Source organism: Sphaerodactylus townsendi, linkage group LG04, assembly GCF_021028975.2.
Source record: "Sphaerodactylus townsendi isolate TG3544 linkage group LG04, MPM_Stown_v2.3, whole genome shotgun sequence".
Lineage (NCBI taxonomy): Eukaryota > Metazoa > Chordata > Lepidosauria > Squamata > Sphaerodactylidae > Sphaerodactylus > Sphaerodactylus townsendi.
The window spans coordinates 62,868,938-62,890,993 of NC_059428.1; the positions used below are offsets into that span (position 1 = coordinate 62,868,938).

At 39.5% G+C, this 22,056-nt stretch overlaps 1 protein-coding gene across 1 annotated transcript in view; it reads left to right on the forward strand.

The window, feature by feature from the left end:
- GABPA (GA binding protein transcription factor subunit alpha) overlaps positions 1-11,001 on the forward strand; it is a 32,792-nt gene extending 21,791 nt beyond the window's left edge. The window contains exons 6-10 of the mRNA XM_048492548.1: positions 2,120-2,314; positions 3,263-3,319; positions 5,122-5,262; positions 6,278-6,470; positions 8,192-11,001. Of these exons, the coding sequence (XP_048348505.1) occupies positions 2,120-2,314; positions 3,263-3,319; positions 5,122-5,262; positions 6,278-6,470; positions 8,192-8,420 (815 nt within the window). The 3' untranslated portion in view covers positions 8,421-11,001. The remainder of the gene's footprint in view (positions 1-2,119; positions 2,315-3,262; positions 3,320-5,121; positions 5,263-6,277; positions 6,471-8,191) is intronic.
- The last annotated feature ends 11,055 nt before the right edge of the window (positions 11,002-22,056 follow it).

Here is a 22,056-nt window from a genome sequence, read left to right on the forward strand (position 1 = left end):
ATATTTTCCTAGACCCTAACAATGAGAATGGGGCAGAGTTTTCCAAACCTATCTGAATTACAGCCTCAGTCAGGGAGTAATTTAGAGGAATTTGACTAGCTGCAGGAAGCTTCTCCTCATTCTCATTGCTGGGACAGCCAGAGCTTTCCAAAGCTGCCCAAGTGGCTCCATTTGTGGCCAGGAAGGAGGTGTAGATACAAATTGCTGTGAGCAGAGCAGCCAATCTGAGATAAGAGATTTACTGTTATTACCATAATAACAATTGTAACTTGGCAGCTGTCCCGTGGCATCTCAGCTGCATATGCCTTTTGTTTCTTTAATAATTTCCCATTTACCCAGTCATAAATCACCTATCTTTAGAGCATTTTACTTTGCTGTGGAATAACTTGAGAGGCTGTTGTGGGTAGTAGGGCACATTTTGCATGGAGAACCTTCTAGATTCAGTATAATCACTTATCTTTAAGTGAATCTCAGATATCTGCCTGTGATTTTAGAGAGATTTTGCCAGTCAGAATAAAGAGTTCTGTGTTACATAAACCAGTGTTTTGCCTCAGTATAAGGTAGCTTCATGTATTTATTAAGGGAGTAGTCATTTCTTTTGGCTCCAGAAGAAAATCCATAATTAATCTTTCACATTTTCCTTTTGTTTTATATATTGTTATTTTAATAATGTAGGGTAACTTAAGGCTGAACAAGCAAAAGAGATGTTTTTTGTTTCCTAACTGAAACTCAGTTAAAGGGTGCTGCAAATTTACTGGAGCCAGGAGAGGAGACAAAGTGTTTAATTCTTTTCGTACAGGCCATTTTAATGTTAACACACACACATTCTTCTGTCCTACATGAAAGGGTAGGTTGAGGGAGATACTATATGTTTCTCCTGAGTGGGGAAACATTTCCAGGGGTTTTGGGAAAATGGCTCATAGAAATTAAGAACTACCCACTCCTCCCACTCTTGCTCCAGTCAAATTCACAGCTTTCTGGAAATGGACTTCAATAGAACAAACAAACCTTTTGAGGAAATGGTTCACATGTTTTGCTGAGTTTGGACTGTTTTACTGTGGAAAAATGGCAGCTTTCAGAGATTGGCATGGCCAGTTTCATTGAAAATATATTTCTGAGCTATCTCTATATAAATGTTTTGGTAAAAATTATAATTTCAAGTAAGTTGTATGTGCCAGTGTCGTAATTTAGTGCACAGTGTGAGCAAGTGTGTGTATGGCCAGGGGCGGGGGAGCCACTGTGGAGCTCTTGGGAAACAGTTTCAAGAACTGGTTAACAGTTTAAGAATCATATTGTATGAAATCAAGAAATACCCAGAAATAAAGACACAGTGTTAATAGAGCTGTGATACTAAAAATCCATTAATCCAGATAAAGTAGTTCTGTTGTTATTGCATTGGAGCTGTGACTGCCATAATTAAGGAACTGATTCCAATACTTTAAAAAAATGAGGTAGTGTAATTTAAAGAGCCAACTTTTCTGTGGAAATTAGGTGCTATGGTTTCTAATACCATAAATTTAGACTGAAAGTAGGATTCATTCTCCCAGACTGGCAAATCATACTTGTTTATATAAGAAGAAAATGTGCTACTTCCTAATGATATATGTCAATCACTATAGAAGCTCTGGCAACTATAGAGGCTAGTCAGTTCAGAAAGTGAATATTGGATTCCCTGACAGGATGAGCAGCTCCCACCTGTGCATGTTCAAAGCTCCCTTGAACTAAAGACATGCATTTATATGGATGCATATAAATAACACATTATCTTTTGTTATATGTACTTCCATAATTCTGAGAGTAGTTGGAAATTAAGGTTTTACCAGATAGCCTACCAGAGTTCATTTTGTTCATTTACTTGATTTAGATTTTTATCCCACTCTACCACAGCCAGGTCAGACTCCAAGCAGCAAACAACTCAATAAGAACTTTATAATGCAGTCCATAAAATCAAATATTTTCTACAATAATTAAAGCACTGTAATTTGCTCTACACTTGTAATTGCTGCAGCTGCATGGATCTGTTGAGGTTCCTACCCCCTTTCTTTATTTTGAGGATTGCTTTTTAGTGTATGAGCCTATCGCGGTACTGAAATAAAATTAGAATCTCTCTTTTTCTTAGATCCAGTACAGTGGTCAACTGACCAGGTCCTACACTGGGTAGTATGGGTAATAAAGGAGTTTAGCATGACAGATATCGACCTGAATACTCTTAGCATTCCTGGGAGAGAGTTGTGTAGTCTCAGTCAAGAAGACTTCTTCCAGAGGGTTCCTCGGGGAGAAATTCTTTGGAGCCACCTGGAGCTTCTCAGAAAATGTGAGTTTCCTTGGCAAAAATTGCAATTACTTCTTAAATGTAAAATGTTATCTTAACTTTCCTATACACCAAGTAGCATACAATATGGTTAGTCAATTCAGAGGTCCATTATAAATAGAATTATACCTTCTGATTCCAGTGATGTCAGTGAACTTATTAAGGTGAACTTTGCTTAAGGTGACACTGTTACAGTGCCATCTTATGCAGAGTTATTCCAGTCTTAAATTACTGAAATGCTACTGGAATTTTTGAGCTGTTTGCACAGTACAATACGAATTGTAATAGTATTTTTATGTACTAGTATTTTGGCGTTTTCTCAGAAATGGCAGGGGCAGCTGTGATGTAATCAATGTTAGTTCATGATAAACATGCTGCTGTTTCAGGGCAAAATTTGAATTACTGATAAACTATTAGTGGCATTTCCGTGCTTTCTTATATCCTCCTAAATTAAAAATGTGCATGAGACTTTTAGAGAAAACAGTAGCCAGATGTAAGCAGATGTTATTGTAAGAGACAAAACTATCTAAAGTGAATATCTATATCAGTGATTCCCAAAGTGGGCGCCACCGCCCCCTGGTGGGTGCTGCAGCGATCCAGGGGGGCGGTGATGGCCACAGGTAGAAACATTAATACATATATCTTTCTGTTTAATTGCTATTAAAATTTTAAAAAATTAATTTCCAGGGGGCACTAAGTAATATTTTTCTGGAAAGGGGGCGGTAGGCCAAATAAGTTTGGGAACCACTGATCTATATGAATATCACAGATCTATGAATGGGCAATGCCATCCTGGTCTCTTTCCCGATATTCATATTTATACTTGTATGTATACTTTTCATGTTAATATTCTTCATGACATAAAACATTTCCTTTGGTGTATTTCCTTGGGTTTCAAATAGAGAACGCTGTGCAGTTTTACTACATGGTGTTTTTTCTTGTATACTGCAGATGTTTTGGCAAGCCAAGAACACTCTGGAGAAATTGCAACAGTTACGATCGACCAACGTGAGTACTGTTCTAAGAGAAATGTTGACTACAAACTTGAATTTTTGGAGATCAGACAAACTTACCAAAAATGAATATGCTTCCATTTGGAAACTGAGCTTTCATATTTTTAATATAAAGTTGAAACATTGGACTTAAACAGTGGTTCCAACTTTTGTGAGCATGAGAACCCTTTTGTAACATCAAAAAAATTTGCAGACCACCCCCATGGTAGATGTACTTCTAGTATCTGTTGATTGAGAAAATACATAGCAATGGAAAGATCAAAATGTCAATGCTTAGTGTGTAAATGGATGGGCCACTGCGAGTAGCAGAGTGCTGGACTAGATGGACTCTGGTCTGATCCAGCAGGCTCTTTCTTATGTTCTTATGTAAACCCCTTAAAATGACTCCACATAGCCCCCAGGGATCTCTAGCACCCAGCTTCTGAACCACTGAATTAAATATTATGTTATAGACAGAATGACATGAAAAAAATTAATATAAATGTCTTGCTTGGAGTGTTCTTATAGCAAGGCTCCATCCTGCCTCCATCCTGGAACTTGAACAGAGGTTTTCTCAATCTCTCGATCTTTATAGTTCTGTGATTTACCAACGTTTTTAAGGAAAAAGTCCTGACACATAATCCAAGTCTTTAGCTCATGAGGTTAAAGCACAGAAGCATACATGCAGCACTTTTACTTGTATCCTGAAATCTTAAAGGAAAATTGATATCCCTAAATGCATCTACAGATTCAAAACACTTGATTTCTTAAGTTATATTTATGCTTTGAAGGGGCATATACATCATTTTAGACATCTGTCGCTATGAGCACCAGAACTTTGGTTTACCCCAAATTCCTGGAAGTCTTCTTGTCCATCACATTCTTGCAAGCTTTAATAACAATGTGAAATCACATTTTGACTGGACCAAGGTAAGCTTCAGGGTGGTATGGAATTTGAGCATAGATTTTCCAGATCAAGAGCCAAGCACTTCAACCACTTCAGCAGCTGGTTTAGCATTCAGTAAACAGTACATTGTGTCTGTCTGTGCCCAGGATTATAATTATTTAAAAAATGGGAGGAAGGGGAACCATCTATGCTGCTATGAGTTTCTTGCAGGAAGGGTAGATTAAAATGAGAGAACACAGGTTCTTTGTTGTTGTTTTTTTAATCATGGCTGCTGAGTGAGATTTGGGCGGAAATTAGCATTATCTGATAAAATCGGATCCATGGGTTCGAACAGAACATTCCTTATCCTTCCTCCCTGCTGCAGCCCACTGATTCCCTCAAAATCCTGCTTACTAGGGATCATGGGGTCTTCAGGGGGACAGCAGGAGAGGCAAATTAAGTCTGCAGTAAGAGGAGGAACTTGGTGAAAATCACTTCACTGTTTCTGTTAGCAAAACTTTACTCTGGACCCAACTCTATGTTGGTGGAGTCAGGGGAATATCTTGGGCGGCAGGGAGTTCTTGCAACCCAGGCACCATGTGCATAGGTCACGTGGGGGGCGCATTTGAGAATCACATAAAACTAATGCATATAATTCTTCAGGGACTATATGTTAAAATATTTTGTCCCAAATTCAATATTGTTTCATCTGTCTGGTACAGATTACAAAACCAAGGTCTGAAGAACTGAACTAAATTCATTGATATCTGTAATACTTTATTACATGTCTCTTCATTCCTTTTCGTGCTTAATTGACAACACTATTATATTATATTGAAATATTTTTGTACTCTAAAACAGCATAAGTGCACTTTTTTGCATAAGTGCACTTCTATTGCTCACTCATAATTTTGTTTTATGTCCTCCTGCAGCTGTGCAGATTATTCCAGCATCTGTACAGCCTTCTACCCCAACCACTATTAAAGTCATAAACAGTAGTGCAAAGGCAGCTAAAGTACAGAGAGCACCAAGGATTTCAGGAGAAGACAGAAGTTCACCTGGGAATAGAACAGGTATATATATTCTTTCTAATATCTGAAGATTACAAGTTGTCATAATAAATACTGCTTTCTCTAGGGCAGGGGTAGGGAACCTGCGGCTCTCCAGATGTTCAGGAACTACAATTCCCATCAGCCCCTACCAGCATGGCCAATTGGAATATGTCTGTTTTTTTGACCTCCTGACATCCACTTTATTAGGGTAGTGGCAATCTTTGCACTTAGATAGAAAAAGTTTATTTTGGGGACAGTTCCGGATAAACAAACAAAAATGATGTTTTGTAATATCAGTAGAAAATTGTGATTTGTTTCAAATGATAATTGTTAAGGTGTTGGAACATTTCTGATTGCTGCCATCTCACCTTGAGAACTTGGTGTTTCATGATAGAAAGTTTAGCTGGTGCTTTTTATTAGCATAAGTTTTCAAATCATAGGTTTTATTGTACTCCATTTAATCAGTACCTTACTGTCACCTTTGGTATTTCAATTCTTTCTTGCCAATTTATTTTCTTTTGCTGTTTCTTACTGTGTTTTGAAAATTATGATTTTAGCTGAATATTTTGGATGAATAAAATATTTTATTCTCTGGAGTTGTTACAAAAGGGTCCCAAGATTTATGCACATGTTTTAAGAACTGCAAGCAGTGGAAAATTTGTAATACTGAATTTTCTCAAAATTCAGTTGAACTTCCAAGTAAACATGGTTATGATTGGCTTCCATTCTGTTAATCTCTATCTTATACCGGGGGAGGGCGGTACAAAAATCCAATAATAAAATAAATAAATAAATCTGTACGATTCCTTAAAAGTCCATTTTAAACTCTTTTTTTTAAAAGGTTGATAATGTTGACTGGTTGGTTTAGTAATTTAGTTAACTTTCAAATCCAATTAGGAAGGCCAGGAACTTGATATACCAATTATACTGATCACAGGTACTTTTGGAGTCTGATTTTTCTGATTACTTTTGTTTTATTCATTTGTTTCACAAGTTTTTGTGAATGAAAAACTTCAACCATGTCCTTTTTAAATAGGAAACAATGGTCAGATCCAGTTATGGCAGTTTTTGCTTGAGCTTCTGACAGACAAAGATGCTCGGGACTGCATTTCATGGGTTGGAGATGAAGGAGAGTTCAAACTAAACCAACCAGAACTTGTGGCACAGAAATGGGGACAACGTAAAAATAAGCCCACTATGAACTATGAGAAACTCAGTCGTGCTTTACGGTAAGTTAAGTAGATAAGAATTGCCACTTTGTAGATAAGACAATGGATCACTTTGTTATATCAGCTGTTTTAAACTTTCTTTTGCAGTGTAGATACTCTCAGTTCCTACTTTTGCAGTTCTGTGATTTCCATGTATTTGTAAGATAAAAGGAACCCTTGAAAGTATGAAGTTCCCATTCATAATTCCTCCTATTGCACTAATGAGTAAAAACCCTTACAATAAGTACAACATTTCATTCTCCATCATTAGAGGAAGGTACCCTGAAGTGGAATGTTGAAAAGCAGGGCAGTTCTAAAGTTTATAAAGTATAGGAAGAATTACTGAGAGACTACCTGCTGCAGAACTGTCCTGCCTAAGGCTGCATCTGTAGATCTGTAAGTGTTCACCTTATAGTGCCTGACAAAGGTAGAGGCTGAGGTTCAGACTGCTGTCCTGCAAATTTCTGTGATGGGTGCGTTGGTGGAAAAGGCAGCCAAGGGACGCAGTTGTCCTGAAGAACTGCACTACACTGCACAAGCACTCTCTCTCTTTCTTTCAAAGGGCTGTGGAAGCTCATCTTATGTGGAGCAAGCCAGGGCGTGGACTGGGGCTTGCCTCTAGTTGGATCATTTGTGCAGCCTTATCTGCCGAGTTAGTAGGGGGTATAACCCATTTCAGAATACCTTCCTTCACTCACAGAGAAGCACTAATTATTCTTGTCTGTAGATCCCCCTAATCACTGGGATGAATCCTATGAACTTTGAATGGAAGGAGTTCATAGGACCTCTCCCCTTGCTCATGCGGCCATCTGAAAAGTTGAGAGACCCTCAGGGACAGTGGGATGCATCACAGGTGGCTGCAGTTTGAGAGGAGCAATCATACACACTCCATATTAGCTTTCCTATAAATGGAGCAAGAGCTCATGCAACAGGGGAGCCTTTATACCAATTATCCTTTCTTGCAGCAGCCTCATGCTACATCACAGTCCACTCTTGAGATTCACAAAATAAAACTTATGTACACAAAAAATGTTGCACTTAGAGATTAAATATTTTACTAAATTATACACTACAGTATAATAAAAGGCAACAGAATTGACTAATTTAAGTTAAACTACATGTGCCACAGGTTGCTAAACCACACTGGATGTAGAAGCACTTTTGCATAGCCCTGTCTGTGGAGTGAGGGGGCAGAGTACAACCCATTTTAGGATACTTTCCATTCCACTGAGAAGAAACTCCCATGATAAGTCCAGTGTTTCAGTCTCTTAAGCAGAAGCAGTTTATAATTTCATTGACAGTCCAAATATTTTGATAGCCTGAAGATCCTGTTAGGTGAAGTGAATGGAGGAAAAGAGGATGACGTGAGCTGTATTGGGTCCCCGCAGGGAAGGAAGATGGAGTATACTTGAAGTAAATAATCTTGCCTCAGCTGAAGCATTAGCTATTAGGCCACAGAGAAGCTATGTGGTTTTATTAACTCTTTAGACATTCTGATATGCCAATGAAAAACCCAACTGCCATGTGAGTACTGGGGGATGAGAATAGGAAATGAAAGCAACGCAGTTCATCTCAAGCACTGGATCTCTGGTGCAAACCACTTGTAAGTTTATCAGCAGAAGGACCATAGTAAGATGACTGTGTTACTGTCTCATGATTCTGGGTTGATAATTGTCAGTTGCTATTTAAGAACTTTCTCCCTCTTCTCCCCTGCCCTTATCTCTCTCTTTCTCTTAATGCAGGTATTACTATGATGGGGACATGATCTGCAAAGTACAAGGCAAGAGGTTTGTGTACAAGTTTGTTTGTGACTTGAAGACTCTTATTGGGTATAGTGCGGCAGAGTTAAATCGGTTGGTCACAGAGTGTGAACAGAAAAAACTGGCAAAGATGCAGCTCCACGGCATTGCACAGCCAGTGACAGCAGTTGCACTGGCCACAGCATCCCTGCAAACCGAAAAGGAGAACTGAGCACCAGACCTGGAAAGCTTGGAAGCATGAGGCCTTTCTTGTATAATGAGCAGTTTCTGGTCTTAAAATGGGAGCTACTTCTACTCCTTGGCAATTACTTATGATGCATGGTTTTTCTATGAAGAACTGAGACTCCTATAAATTTTGATCTTTTTCACTTAAAAGGCATATATTTCATGTATGTTTAGGGCACTTCACAGTTTCTTCAACATGAAGACAGACATTTTGGTTGCAAGTAATCTGGGATTGGTAAGAAAACTGAAAATTGGTTTGTGTCATGTCACACACTGCTGATAATTTCCAAGCATTTTAAGAAAGTGAAGCATCTATACAACATAGACCAGTTAATATAAGGAATTTAATTTTCTGCATTTCTTTGTTTTCAGATAGCCAAATGGAATGTAGTATTTCCATATGTAGGGCATGCTTCTGTTAACCATGCTAGTCATTGCCTAAGCATGCCAAGTTGTAAAAAAATAAAATAAAATGTACTATACTGCTTAGGCAGTTTCTCTGTTCATTAGCAAAAGAAGTGAAATTAAGGCAGTGCTGAAGATCACTGCTGAGAAAGAGATCTTACTTTTAAGTCCCACAAGGTAAAAAAAAAACACAATTATGAGCATTTTGATACAACATGTTGATAACATGCACATTTGAGGGGAAAGTGCTTAACTATATTGAGAGACATTGCTAAGCATAATGTCTGGCACAAAAAAGGGTTTTCCACATTTTTCCTGTTGGGCAATTAAAAACTTGAAATACTGTCTCTCATCCAAAGAATAGGTTTGGTTTTTGTTTTAATCTACCCTGTAGAATATATTAGCTGATGCTGTTTATACTTGCAGTGTAGTAGACTTTAAACTGAAGACTTAAGTTAATCACAGATAGAGACCCCTTTCTGTTGAGAAAAAAAATGCAAACTGCAGCTAAAGTAATAAACGAAGTATGACTTCGCAAGCTTAAATAGTCTTATGTATTAAAATGCAGAAAAGTGCAGTTGTTTTCTTTTAATTACTTTGTTTTCAAACTTGTTTTCTGGGTTTTTTGAAAATAAAATAGTGGGTGTTCAGAGAAAATGAAACAGTTCAGTAATGAGATACATTTTAAAACATAATACCTAGCAAATCTGGAGATACTAATAATAGTGCTTTGTTAGATTGCTTTTTCTCTGTCAAAATCTTTTAAATTCCACATAAAGCCTAAAAGGCATCCTTTGGGCTTCTTATCTTCCCTTTCATTTTTGTGATATAAATATTATGTTCTAAATGTAGGCTTTTCACTGAATCATCATAATGAAAAGAACAAACCTGTTGGGATGAATTGAGGCTTCTCTTAACAATTAATAAAAATGTGGAAGTTAAACAGAAGAGCCTTTGTCCTTATGAGTGCTCTAAAGTCCAAAAGAGTAATAAGCACTAAATATAAAACATGGCTTAGGGTATATCAGGCAACAATTAACAGTAAAGAATCTAAGGCTTCTGCCAGTTTCCAAGGTGCACCTATAGTTGTTTATCTTCAGAATATTAAGAAATATTAAATACCATATAGGCAATATTAGATTTTACATTATGAATGAGAATCCTGAGCCCACTAATACAGTTAAGTCCCTTGACTCTGGTAGGTAAAACTTTCTATATTGAATAGAATTCAGGCTTCCAGGTTAATCTTCACTAGTTCTCTGTGCTATCCCTAAAACTGTAAGAATTTTTTTTGTTCAAGCTTGAAGGATAATAATGACAAGACATAAGCCTGCTTTAATTGTATAGCAAGAGTTGTAACTCTTCAATGCATAGCAAGGGTATTGGCATAAAGCAAAGGAGTTAACTGTGTGCCTGAAAATATGAACTCCAGAATTGTTTATGCAACACTATGGAAAATGAGTAGGTTCATTGAAAAGAGGCATAACTTATATTACTGGTTCAGCTCTTTAAAATGTATTTGAAGTGTTCCGAACATTGACTATTTTTATTTGTAAAAGAGGTGGCCTGTTAATATTGAGGCAGGTTAGACTGGCCACAAATACTTGTATTAAGTGCTACACTAGAGATGCACTCAGCTATGCACATAATATAGATAAGCCATATTAGGAAACATGGCATATGGCCTTTCTTTTATATACATTGGATTTGTTTTTTAAACTTTAGATTTTCATGATTTCCTTTATAAGTTGGCTGCACTTCTTGCAATGTTTTTTTTCCCATTTATAGAGTCCTAATGTGCTTTCAGAACAGTGTATACTTGTCAGGTTTCTTGTGGGGACAATCTGTGACTAATTTGAGATCTTCAGTAGGAGGTATGGATTATTGTATATTGGTGGCATTGTGTGACTGTCAGAAGAAAAATATAGACAATATATTCCCAATTTTTTTGTAAGATGGAGGGGTTTTGCATACATTTGTACTCTTTATGGACACATACTCTGCTAATTATGTATTTCTTTTGTGTTGAATTTTTTGGTAATTTTACACGAAACAATTATTTTCTATTTTTACTCTAAAATATTTGTGCATAAAATTGTCAATATAGTAAAGTAAGAAAATAAATTTTACATAGCAGAAAGTCTGGACTTTGATATTTTGAAAAGCTACATACATTTATAAAAGTGTTGGTAATTTTAGTATGCACAGTAGATGCACTATGTAATATATGAAAAAATTACAGAAGCTAAAATGTATATCTTGCCTATTTCTACAATTTATGGTTTTCTAAATTCCTTAAGCCCTTAAAATGTACTGTATTTGACACAGATAATTCAGTGGACACTATGAAAATATTATCTATGAATACTATGAAAATACTAGGAGCAGCAGTGGCGTAGGAGGTTAAGAGCTCGTGTATCTAATCTGGAGGAACCCGGTTTGATTCCCCGCTCTGCCGCCTGAGCTGTGGAGGCTTATCTGGGGAATTCAGATTAGCCTGTACACTCCTACACACGCCAACTGGGTGACTTTGGGCTAGTCACAGCTTCTCAGAGCTCTCTCAGCCCCACCTACCTCACAGGGTGTTTGTTGTGAGGGGGGAAGGGCAAGGAGATTGTAAGTCCCTTTGAGTCTCCTGAAGGAGAGAAAGGGGGATATGAATCCAAACTTTTCTTCTTCTCTTCTATCCAGTAATAACAATTTTATTGGCGAATTGAGTTCTGCCTCTGGGAGACAGCAGTGACAGCTCAGGTGTGGTTCAGGGGAACAAGTAGACAGAGTGAGGGGTAGCTCTGCCTGGTAGTGTGGCAGAGTGTCTTAGCTCTAATCCTGGGAGAGAAGAGAGTGCTGGATTGTTAGGCCTGTCTCTGGTGATGAGCAGCCATTGCACAAATTAGTCTGATTATGGGGAATGCGCATTCTGGTGTGGGTAGAATCCTGTGCGTGAGAGAGGATCCAATCTAGTGGCTAGTCAATAAAAGATTGTTGTGCCTGAAAGCATTTTCAAAAAATCGAACTACTCACTGAAGTCAGAACAGGTTTAACTTTTTGTGCCTCAGATGGATTTGTCTACCTGGAGACCTGTGCTGGTGGTTAGTTCCTTTAAAACCAATCTGCAAATAAATAAATCTTAATTGTTTATATTGGAAAAGAAAAATTGGCTTTTATACCCCACTTTTCTCTACTTTTAAAGAGTCTCAGAACAGCTTACAATTGCCTTTTCAACCCCACAACAAACACTTTGTGCGGTAGGTGGGGCAGAAAGAGTTCTGAGAGAATTATGACTACCCCAAGGTGATCCAACTGGCTTCATCAGATTTGAGGCCTCTACTAATGTGGAGGAGTGGGGAAGCAAATCTGATTCTCTAGATTGGTGCCTGTAGAAAAAGTCCACTAAGGCGGATTCCGCATGGGCCAAAAACAGCGGTGTGAAAGCAGTGTAAACCCTTTAACACTGTTTTAAACCGTTTCCACACCGTTGTTTTTGGCCCATGCGGAATCTGCCTTTGTGGGACATGCAGATTTATACAGTTCTCCACGGTTCAGAGAAAGTAATTAGAATTTTTTTATCCCTCTACCAAAATTTTAAAATTTGGTGCATTCCATTAAGTAAATTGGCACAAGGTTATGGTCAGATAAAGCAAAATACTTAATCAGATAATGCATAATTTATTTGTAAAACTTTCTACCATGGAATGTTAGATTTTGAAGGAGAATTGAACAGTTGTGTGGAGGATAGATTCATAAGAGGCAGTCCATCTCTGAATGCTAGCTGCTTTGTGAGAACAACAATAGGGGTAGGCTTGGGCCTTTGCATTTCTGCTGAACATTACTGAAGAAGACAGGGCACTGGACTGGATAGACTATTGACAGCTGGTCTTTTATTATGATGGGCATCTGCATTGATCAAGCTTACAGAAAAGCCAAGCTTACAGTAATGTTAGGTCTGTCATTTTGAACAAAAGTCCAGAACTCTGTCTCAGCCAGACTCCTTCCAATGGAGTCCAAAGCTTGAGAAAGGTGAACTCTTAACAGCTCATCTCCATCTTTCATTTCTTCCTTCTAGTACATTCTAAGAGTTGTGGCTTCCAGAATGCTTAAAATTAACAAGAATGCTGGGAATTCAGCAGGATTAACACTATAACTATGGTTTATCTTGCTGTCACTCATTGCAAACACTCATTCAAATGATGAATTCTACTGCAGAGCACTCGGCGTAGCTCAGATTTATTAGTTTTCTACAGGTCTGTTCTCAAAGGCCCAGTGAATCAACTTGGCTATCAGGGAAAGTGAGTAATTGCAAATGCTAGCCTCTCAGCTTCCTTTAACTTTATGTCTTTCATTCTGGTAGTATAGCATAGCGAAGTAGTGGCTGCAGCTGATCAGATTTTCTCATTAGCCCATCATTGTTCTTTTAAATAAGGTGTCCTCTGAAACAGAACAATGGGCAGTTTTCTGAAAACTAGAGAGTGCTATGTTTGGGTTTGGAGGAGAGTTAAGACTAGTTGAATGGTTTCTAACAGCTAATGAACAATGTTTTCAGGGTGGCTGTTTTTTAGAGAACCTGAAAAGACAATGAGATAAGGGAAGGATAGTTGCTATCCTGCTGGTTCAATTCACATCCTGTTTATTCACTTATTAAAATATTTATATCCCGTGTTTCTTTGTGGTTCAGAGCAGCTTACACTGCAGTTAAAGCATTACAGTTTAAAACAAATAGAATACTCCCCCCTCAAAAAAAAATATTCCAGCAGTTTTTATCCCATTAAAAATCTGTCAAGTAAAATGGCCTTGTGGTGCCTCCTGATGATTTTTGATAATGGCATTCTCTCAATGCCTCAGGAAGCTTGGTTACAGACACACAATGAAAAAACGGGACAGCCTCTGGCCTTTTGGTTTATTTTCCCCCCTTTTAAATAAGATTGCCACCCTACTTCCATAAAGCAACTATGGCTGAAAGGGAAGCAGCAGAAGGGGGGAAGGTATATTTTCTATCAAGAGTAACACTGCATTTTCCTTTAAAAAGCTGGGGCTAGTCTAACATATTGGAGTTCAGGACTGTATAAAGGTTCTGAATATATGAATACAATACACTGGAGGCTATGATTCCATTTTGCTAAAAATGAATCCTTCCTCTAATTCATGGAACTTTCTCCTACTAACATAAGGAGGTATTTTCCACTATCATAAGGGTTCACTGTAAAGAGATCAACTATATGTCTACAAAAATGTCTGGACATCAAACAACAAACATGGAAAAGAGACATCAATTGCATAGAAGAGCTTTAATGGGTTATTCGGTTATTCAGGCTGTGTAGGCAGTACTGGTGATTCTTTCACTATGGCAGATGGGCAAGGCACAGCCCGGGCTCTCTTTAAAGCAAGGCATACATATACTCAATCAGAGCCAGGGTTGTGTAGTGGTTAGAGTGTTGTACAGGGATCTGAATGCCCATCGTTCAAATCTCACTTTTCTGTGGGGAGTAGCTGGATAATCTTGGGCCAGTCACACAAACACACAGCCTAATCTACTTCACAGTTGTTGTGACAATTAAATTGAAGTGGAAAGAGTAGTTTTGGGTCCGCATTGGTGAGAAAAAGGGAGTATAAATGAAATAAATATCCAGTTTCTCTTCCATCTGAAATTCCATATAGACACTCTTTGCCCCAGTCCAGCTAGAAGCATATTTGCATGGCAAGTACTTTCCTTGCAAAGCTGAATGAGGACTTGTGCATAGAGGCTGTACCAGCAGCCAGAGAGATATATGCTTAATCCTCAGTCAGCTAATCGTTGATAGTTTTGATTATCTGTCCAGAGAGGAGATGGGGAACAGACCTGGAATCAGGTCTGTCTTTGCCCTTTTTCCCAAACAATGTTTTTTTCTTAAAAGGTCTGCTGTGGGTGTCTACAGTTGAATTGGGGTCAGTGTCTTAGACATAAATGGGTGGTTAACTGTGAAATAATAATACTATGATGTTAAAAATGCAAGTAAAGAAATAGGTAAGTAAAAGGTTTCCAGCAGATGGTGCTAAAGAGCATTCTCCAGAATGTTTGGGGTTGCTTAAAAGCCAGGGCTGTACAATTTGTGTTAGAATCAAAAGGCTAGCACTCCTTTTTAAAGGACACATCCTTACTCCCCAACCCACACCTACCCCAGTACCCTTAAAAGGGATGATGACTAGGGACAGCCACATGTCGTACACCAAAGAGTAACAGCCTGGATGGTTCTTCCAGGAGAAGATCCACATGGAAAATCTGCTCACCTTTCAGAGGCAAACAGCAGCCTTGACTGGATTTTCCAATAGCAGGTCTCTTAAGAAGAAAGCTACCCAGTTAGCGGAGAAGAGTGGCAGATTGAGCAGCTCTGTCATGAGGAAACACACTTGGCTTCATAAAAGCAGATGGCAGAGCAGCTTTGTTACAAGTGCTGTGCCTCTGTTGGCCAGCGTCATCTGTGTGTGTCAGTGTGCTAAGGGCAAGATGACTGCCACGCAACAGTGTGAAACAGAGTGAGATTAAATCCATTATTCAGAATGTCACGAATCTAAATTTCTGTTTTATATTCTAGCCAACATTTTCTATTCACTTGCATTCAGTTTTCTTGTCAAAAGGGTTGTTGGCATTCTAAAGCTCACTGTATGAAGCCCTAAATATAAAACAGCCTAACAATGTATACCAGCATAACTAGCCATCCATCTGTTCAAATTGAAATAATTAGTGCTGAAGTTGTATGATTTTAACAAGGGATAATTTTGCAGAAGCAGGGTTGGAGGTGTGAAAAAATGCCTTAATTCTATTTTAAGGCAACCTAGGATCCATCCCCTCAGAATCATCATGAAGAGGATGCAGATTATCTGGGGTATGCATCTCTGACACTAACTTCCGTGAACCAAGGCTTGGTCAACCATTGCTGCTTGGCTGGCTGTCCACCATGAAAGAACTGCTGAAGTGCCAAATCCGGCTGCTGCTTCAAACTCAGGAGATGTTGTTTGCTATGACTGCCTCAAGCCATTAACAGCCAAGATTATTTTGGGTAGCAAGTGCTAGGAGCACCACCTTATCAGGTGATCTGTACAATATAATGCCTCACTACTCTTCCATCTGTTGGAGTCTTATTCTCTCCGTTTACTCACTACTTGAATGGCCTCATCAAAATCTACATCCTTCCAAGTTCTGCCCCACTGAATCCATAAACTGAGGTTGCATATGCACAATCACCATGGGAGGTAGGTTAGGCTGGAAGCATGTGACTGGTCCAAAATCAACCAGTAAGCTTCCATAGCAAGACAGGAATCTGAATCTGGTTCTCCCAAATCCTACTCTGAAGCTCTAACCACTGCACCACACTGGTATTCATTGAGAGTCTGCTGTTGAACAGTAACAAGCAGCCAGGCCTAGTTGAGTCATGCAAATCAGGTGGTAACAAGTCACTAAGTGCTTGATGCCAAGCCTAGGTTTCTCAACCTCCAGGTGAAACCTGGAGATCTCCCAGAATTACAACTGATCTCCAGAGAACAGAGATCTCTTCCTCTGGAGAAAATGGATGCTCTGGAGGGTAGACTCTATTGCATTATATCCATACGTGGCCTCTCCCCTCCCCAAACCTGCCATTCTCAGACACCACACCAAAATCTCCCAGAATTTCACAGCTCAGAGCAAGTAACCCTAGCCAGTCGTTGCTCCAATGAGTCCTCCCTCATGTGCCAAATGGGCCTGGTGAGGGCCTTGCCCCTCCTCCTTCCTTTTACTGACAGATCCCAAGCTACAGGAGCTTCTCTTATTATTTTCAGGTTTTTCAATCCCTCAATGTGTTTTTCTTTTATATGTCACAATCTTGACCATTTGGACCCCCGGTCACCAAATTTAAGTATCCTTAGATTTGGCTGACTTAGGCCCTTTCCGCATGGGTGGAATACAGCTCCCCAGGGACGGCAAAAATGCCATTCTGGCCGCCCCGGAGTGGCGTGAAGCTGCCACTTTAAACCTCACTCGAGTGAGGTTTTTGCAAAGCGACGTCTTCTCGTAGGTGCGGTGCAAACCACACCAGCAGGACACCACCGCTTTTCCCGTCGCCTCCACTGACCTTCCTGTCCAGCATCGCTCTGGAGGGCTGCAGAGACCCACCCACGCTGCCCTCGGTCGAGCTCTGGACAGGAAGGTCAGTGGAGGGGGCCGACCGAGAGACGCCTCCATGCGGAGCCGCCTCTCCGGCTGGGGGGAAAGTTGGAGCTGCTCGCACGATAGCAATCAGCTTTCTATAAGAAACTAGCAGAGAAAAATAAATTCTTTTAAAAAGGATTTTATTGGAAAAATAACAAATGGAATAAAACAAAATTTCACTCAGTTACTGGGGTTTCCTAGGATATAATTTATATAATTACTGGGGTTTCCTAGGATATAATTTAGAGGTGAAAGATAGGTTTTTGATATATAGAGAGAAGGGATGGGATATCAAAAGATTATATTTACCAGTCTTGTAGTGGATGTCCAGAAAACAGAGACCTTATGACTAGGCTCTGGATGATCAACACTAATGGAACAATATTACCGACCACCATGGTGGCGTGATAGTATTGAACAACTGACTGGGATCTGAGACATGCTTTTTATAGGGAAAAACATGTCTTGAGGCCAAGGAAATCCTTGAACAAAGGATTCTGTGGGCATCAGGTGAGGTAATGGTCTTGAGTGTCAGACCATTGAGCTGATGGCTGACCCATTATCTTTGATGGGTTTTGCTGGCTGTTGGACAAAACAGGTAACAACCCTTAATGGGCGCTGCAACCTATATGGTCACAAGGAGATGAGTCACAGGGAGACTTGAGTAGGTTAGGAAAAAAATACAAAAGATCTGGTTTTGCCCAGGTTGTGCTATTGTCCATATTCAAATACTGTTTCCTGAGTATGGGCCAGGCATTAAGTTGTGGGTGTGAGGGGCGGGGGGAGTCCTTGAGGCATTCTTGCCCACAAGTTCAGACAGTCCTAAGATGGAGTTTCTGAAAACAGACTCCTTTCAGGACACTGTTTTGCCAAGTCTGACAAGGCAGCATTCCGGGAGAAAGACCACTCTCTCACCACACTGCTATAGGTCTTAGGTTGGCTACAGCCCCCAAAAGACTTATTTTGTTTCCTTGTTCCAACACATGAAGACTGAGTTTTCTCGGAACTCTCAACACTCCCTCCACCGCCCCCAGAAGCAAAGTCTGGTGTCTCTACTTTGAAAAATGGGCAGGCTGCTTACACACTCAGAAATTCCCCATTGGCTACAATGGAGCCACTGCAGAGCACAGAATCTGTCAGGCTCCAGCAAGTTCTATGGGGCGGGGAATTAATTAACTTTTCCCACCATTGACTTCAATGGGGCTTGCTGTTATGCCCAGCTGGCTCTGTGCTGAAGATTTTGGGGAGGGGCTCGGGGGGGTCTTGCTCTAGGTAGGGGCACCTAATTTCCCACAAGACTGCTCAAAACTCTCTTAAAAGAAACCAGCCAACTTTGCTGAAGTTTGGATGGCTAGGCACTCGTTCTGTGGGCATCAGGTTCAACTGGATGCACACAGCATTGCCCCTCCCGCGCAAACTTTAGCAACTTGGCTGGTTCCTTTCAGGAGACTCACACCACCAGCCCTGCAGGAAATAAGTGCCCCTATCCAGAGCAACCCCCCCCCCCCCCGAGCCTCTCCCATTGAAATCTCTACCATATATTCAGGTTCATCTGATTTTTTGGTGTTTTTGCGTTTCAGCCTGCAGGGGGTGCATTTCTAAAACTAGTTGCACAAACATTTCAGGGTCTCATCTAGAGACTGTCCCGATAATACCATCTGAGTTTGGTGAAGTTTGGTTCAGGGGGGCCAAAGTTATGGACCCTCAAAGTGGTAGCCCCCATCTTCTGTTAGCTCCCATTGGGAACAATGGGGGATGGGGGCATACCAAATCTGGTATTCGGGCATACAGATACTTTTATGCCTGAATAAGCCCAAGTCCGAATTTTATCGAATATTTAAGGTATTGACTAAGCCTACTGATCCCCTACTTATACTGCTCTGATCTAGCCACAGTGATCCATGCAACAGTTACCTCCAGATTGGAGAACTGCAACTCGCTTTATGCAGGGCTTTCTTTGAAGTTGCGCTGGAAACTTCAACTGGTCCAAAATTAAATTGGTAAATTAATCTTTAAATTCAGTTCATTCCAAATTTTGCCATAAAATCATGGGGTTGCCAAATTTGTACCCTATGCGGCACTGTGTTTAGAAACTGGACAATCAACTATAGAAACAAAAGATTGGCTGAGAACTTTTAGGTTCTGGCTGCGCATCCATTTTCAACAGTACCTTTCAAGGTTTTTATATCTAAAGATAACCAAATCCAAATTTGGCTCCCATTAATTACAAACAAAATGGAGGAAATTGGCATTTCCAATGAATCTCTGTGTATGATATCTCTGGGTACGTTATCCCATGATGAAGCCTACAATAGTCTGAAAAAAAGGTTACTAGAAACAGAATCTCAAAACCTAATTGCAGCGGCATCCAAAACATGTTCACCCCTTAGCCTTTCGATACCATTTAAACAGGGATGCATGGCAGATCACATATATATAATGCTGAACCCTAGTTTTAGTAAAGCCATATCAATGGTTAGGTTTAATGTTCTGCGTTCAGTGCTGCTGTATGGTAGATTTTTTAAAATAGAGGGTGCGAAGAGATTCTGCTCCTGTAACTCAAATCAACTGGAAACTTTATCTCTTCTACTGTATTAAATACAAGAGAATAAGGGAAAATATTCAAATGCTCTTTTTTAGAACTGTGATAGGATATCAGACACTCAAAAGATCTTATACTTGTTAAATAATTCTGATCTTGTAGTTTGTGAATTGGTGACCAAGTTTTTACTAGAAATCATACACTTTAAAGAATAGCTCTATTTCTAATTTTGTAGTGTCACTCTGTTTATTAAGAGATTTTTTGTCACTTTTTTCTTTGGGAAGGATGTATTATAACTATGCCAATAAAGGCTCTTAAAAAAAAAACTGGTCCAAAATGCAGTGGTGCGGGTTTTTACAGGAAAGCCATGAAGGGTGAATATTCAACCAGTGCTCCACCAGCTGAACTGGCTCTAGATTGAATGACAGATCAAGGTTTGGGTGTTGAACTTCAAAGTCCTAAATGATCTGGGACCATCATATCTGCAGGATTACCTCTCCCAACATATCCCTCAAAGACTATTGTGCTCAGCTGCTAACAGCTGTCATGCAGTATAAGAATTCCAGTCTATTTTGTTGGTTGCTGTTTCTCAAAATATCTTAGGGATAAGTGGAAATCAGAAAAATGCAAAAACAAAGGATCCAATTTAGTTCTTCATGAGTACATCCTCCAGAAAGTGTTACCCCATTGTTGAACAGAACCTCCTGCACTTGATGCTGACAAATGTAACAACAAGGTTTGTCAGGGGCACTTCCCATACTCAGAATATCACGGAGAAAATATAACCGTGGTGACCATCGTCAAAATTAAATCATAGTCAGAAAGACCTAAATAACAAATTTAATGTAACATAATGAATGCTTCACTGGGCTTCAACTGTGAACCATAAGATAGCATGCAGAAAAACAACCTGTGTGTAGTACACCATGCATTGCAAGGAACCTGTTCCCCAAATAAGTTTTGTATTTGCCTATAACTAAGGCTACTTTTCCTCCTAACTCTGTGGAGACCTCATTAATTGTAAGTTATTTGTAGTACCATTATATTTGTATTTGGATTGTTCCATCCTTGTTGCCATTACTTTATCACCTCAGAATATCATGGTGGCACACTGATTAATACAGTTCATTCACAAACGACTTCTTGACTTCTACGAGTAACATGATAGCTATTGATACAATGCAATTTACTACGCATCATTAGAAAGATTAACTGAAGAGAATACTTGCAGAAGTTAACAGCAACAGCACATGTTAATAAAAGGCAGTGACACCTCTTTTCCAGTCACACAGTACCTCCTACCTTCAGCAACCTCTTCCCATATAGTAGAGAGCCATGACCATTTTACATCTCACGTCCATTCTCTCTCACTCACACTCTACATCAGCAGATAGGGTAGCCCAGCTTTCATATACTTTACTGAGTTATTTCAGTTGAGGGCTCATACACTGGCCCCTTCAAAAAACTTCCATCATTTATTAATATCCTAAACATATATTGGCCAAAATCGTCACTGGTGTGTATTCATGTGTTTCTTTCCTTGAGACATGCAGCCCTCAGAGTTAAACAAACAAGGAGTTAACTATTATTTATGGTTTTGACTGAAGAAAGTAAGGTAGAGGCAACGTTTTGCTTCCATTGAACTTTTGAATGGTTCCCTATTCTAGTATCTTGGATCTTGTGTTACAAATTCACCCTTTCTAGTTAGTTAGCTTTAAGCTGATCTTTGTCTCATCTTCACTCAATCACACATACTGCTTTCCTTCTCACTCACTGTATATGTGTGTGTGTATATATAAATAAAGTGTAATGCAATTATATAATGTATATATAATGTAATGCAATTAAAGGTTATTGACAATCCCTAACAATCTATCTCTATGATAGCATAGCTTGTAGTCTGCAAGGATACATTGATCATGATAGCAGCACTGGGAGGACAAACCTTGAATCATACACTGCATCAGGAACCACAATATTTGGTCATAAACTCAAAAGACTTGCTCATAAATTGGGGCTGCCCACCACTGCCGTATATCAAGCATTTCACAAGGAATATCTACTGTTTGAACTTTGGTCCCATTGCAGAAAGGAAATACAGCAAAACTACTAAAGAAACACAAATACTCAGCTCCAAAGGTGAGAGAAGCCATTAATCCAAAGAAGTGTTCAAACCAAAACTCCTGCATTTGATTCTTTGATTTTGTTCATCATCCAGACAAAGGAATGCAGAAGGCAAATGCAAGAACAGTTGGCCTCAAGGGAAGAAATAAATATGAAGGAAGTCTGGAGTGGACTCAATTAAATGAATGGATGCTCCCAAGTAAAATTTGTCCACACCGATATTGAAACACCAGAATGTGAAGCATTAATCTTTCCCCCCTCATCAAAGTGTTCGTTTTGTTCTATACAAAAAGGTCTATGGCAGGGGTCTGCAACCTGCGGCCAATTGGCCATGCTGGCAGGGGCTGATGGGAATTGTAGTCCATGAACATCTGGAGAGCCGCAGGTTGC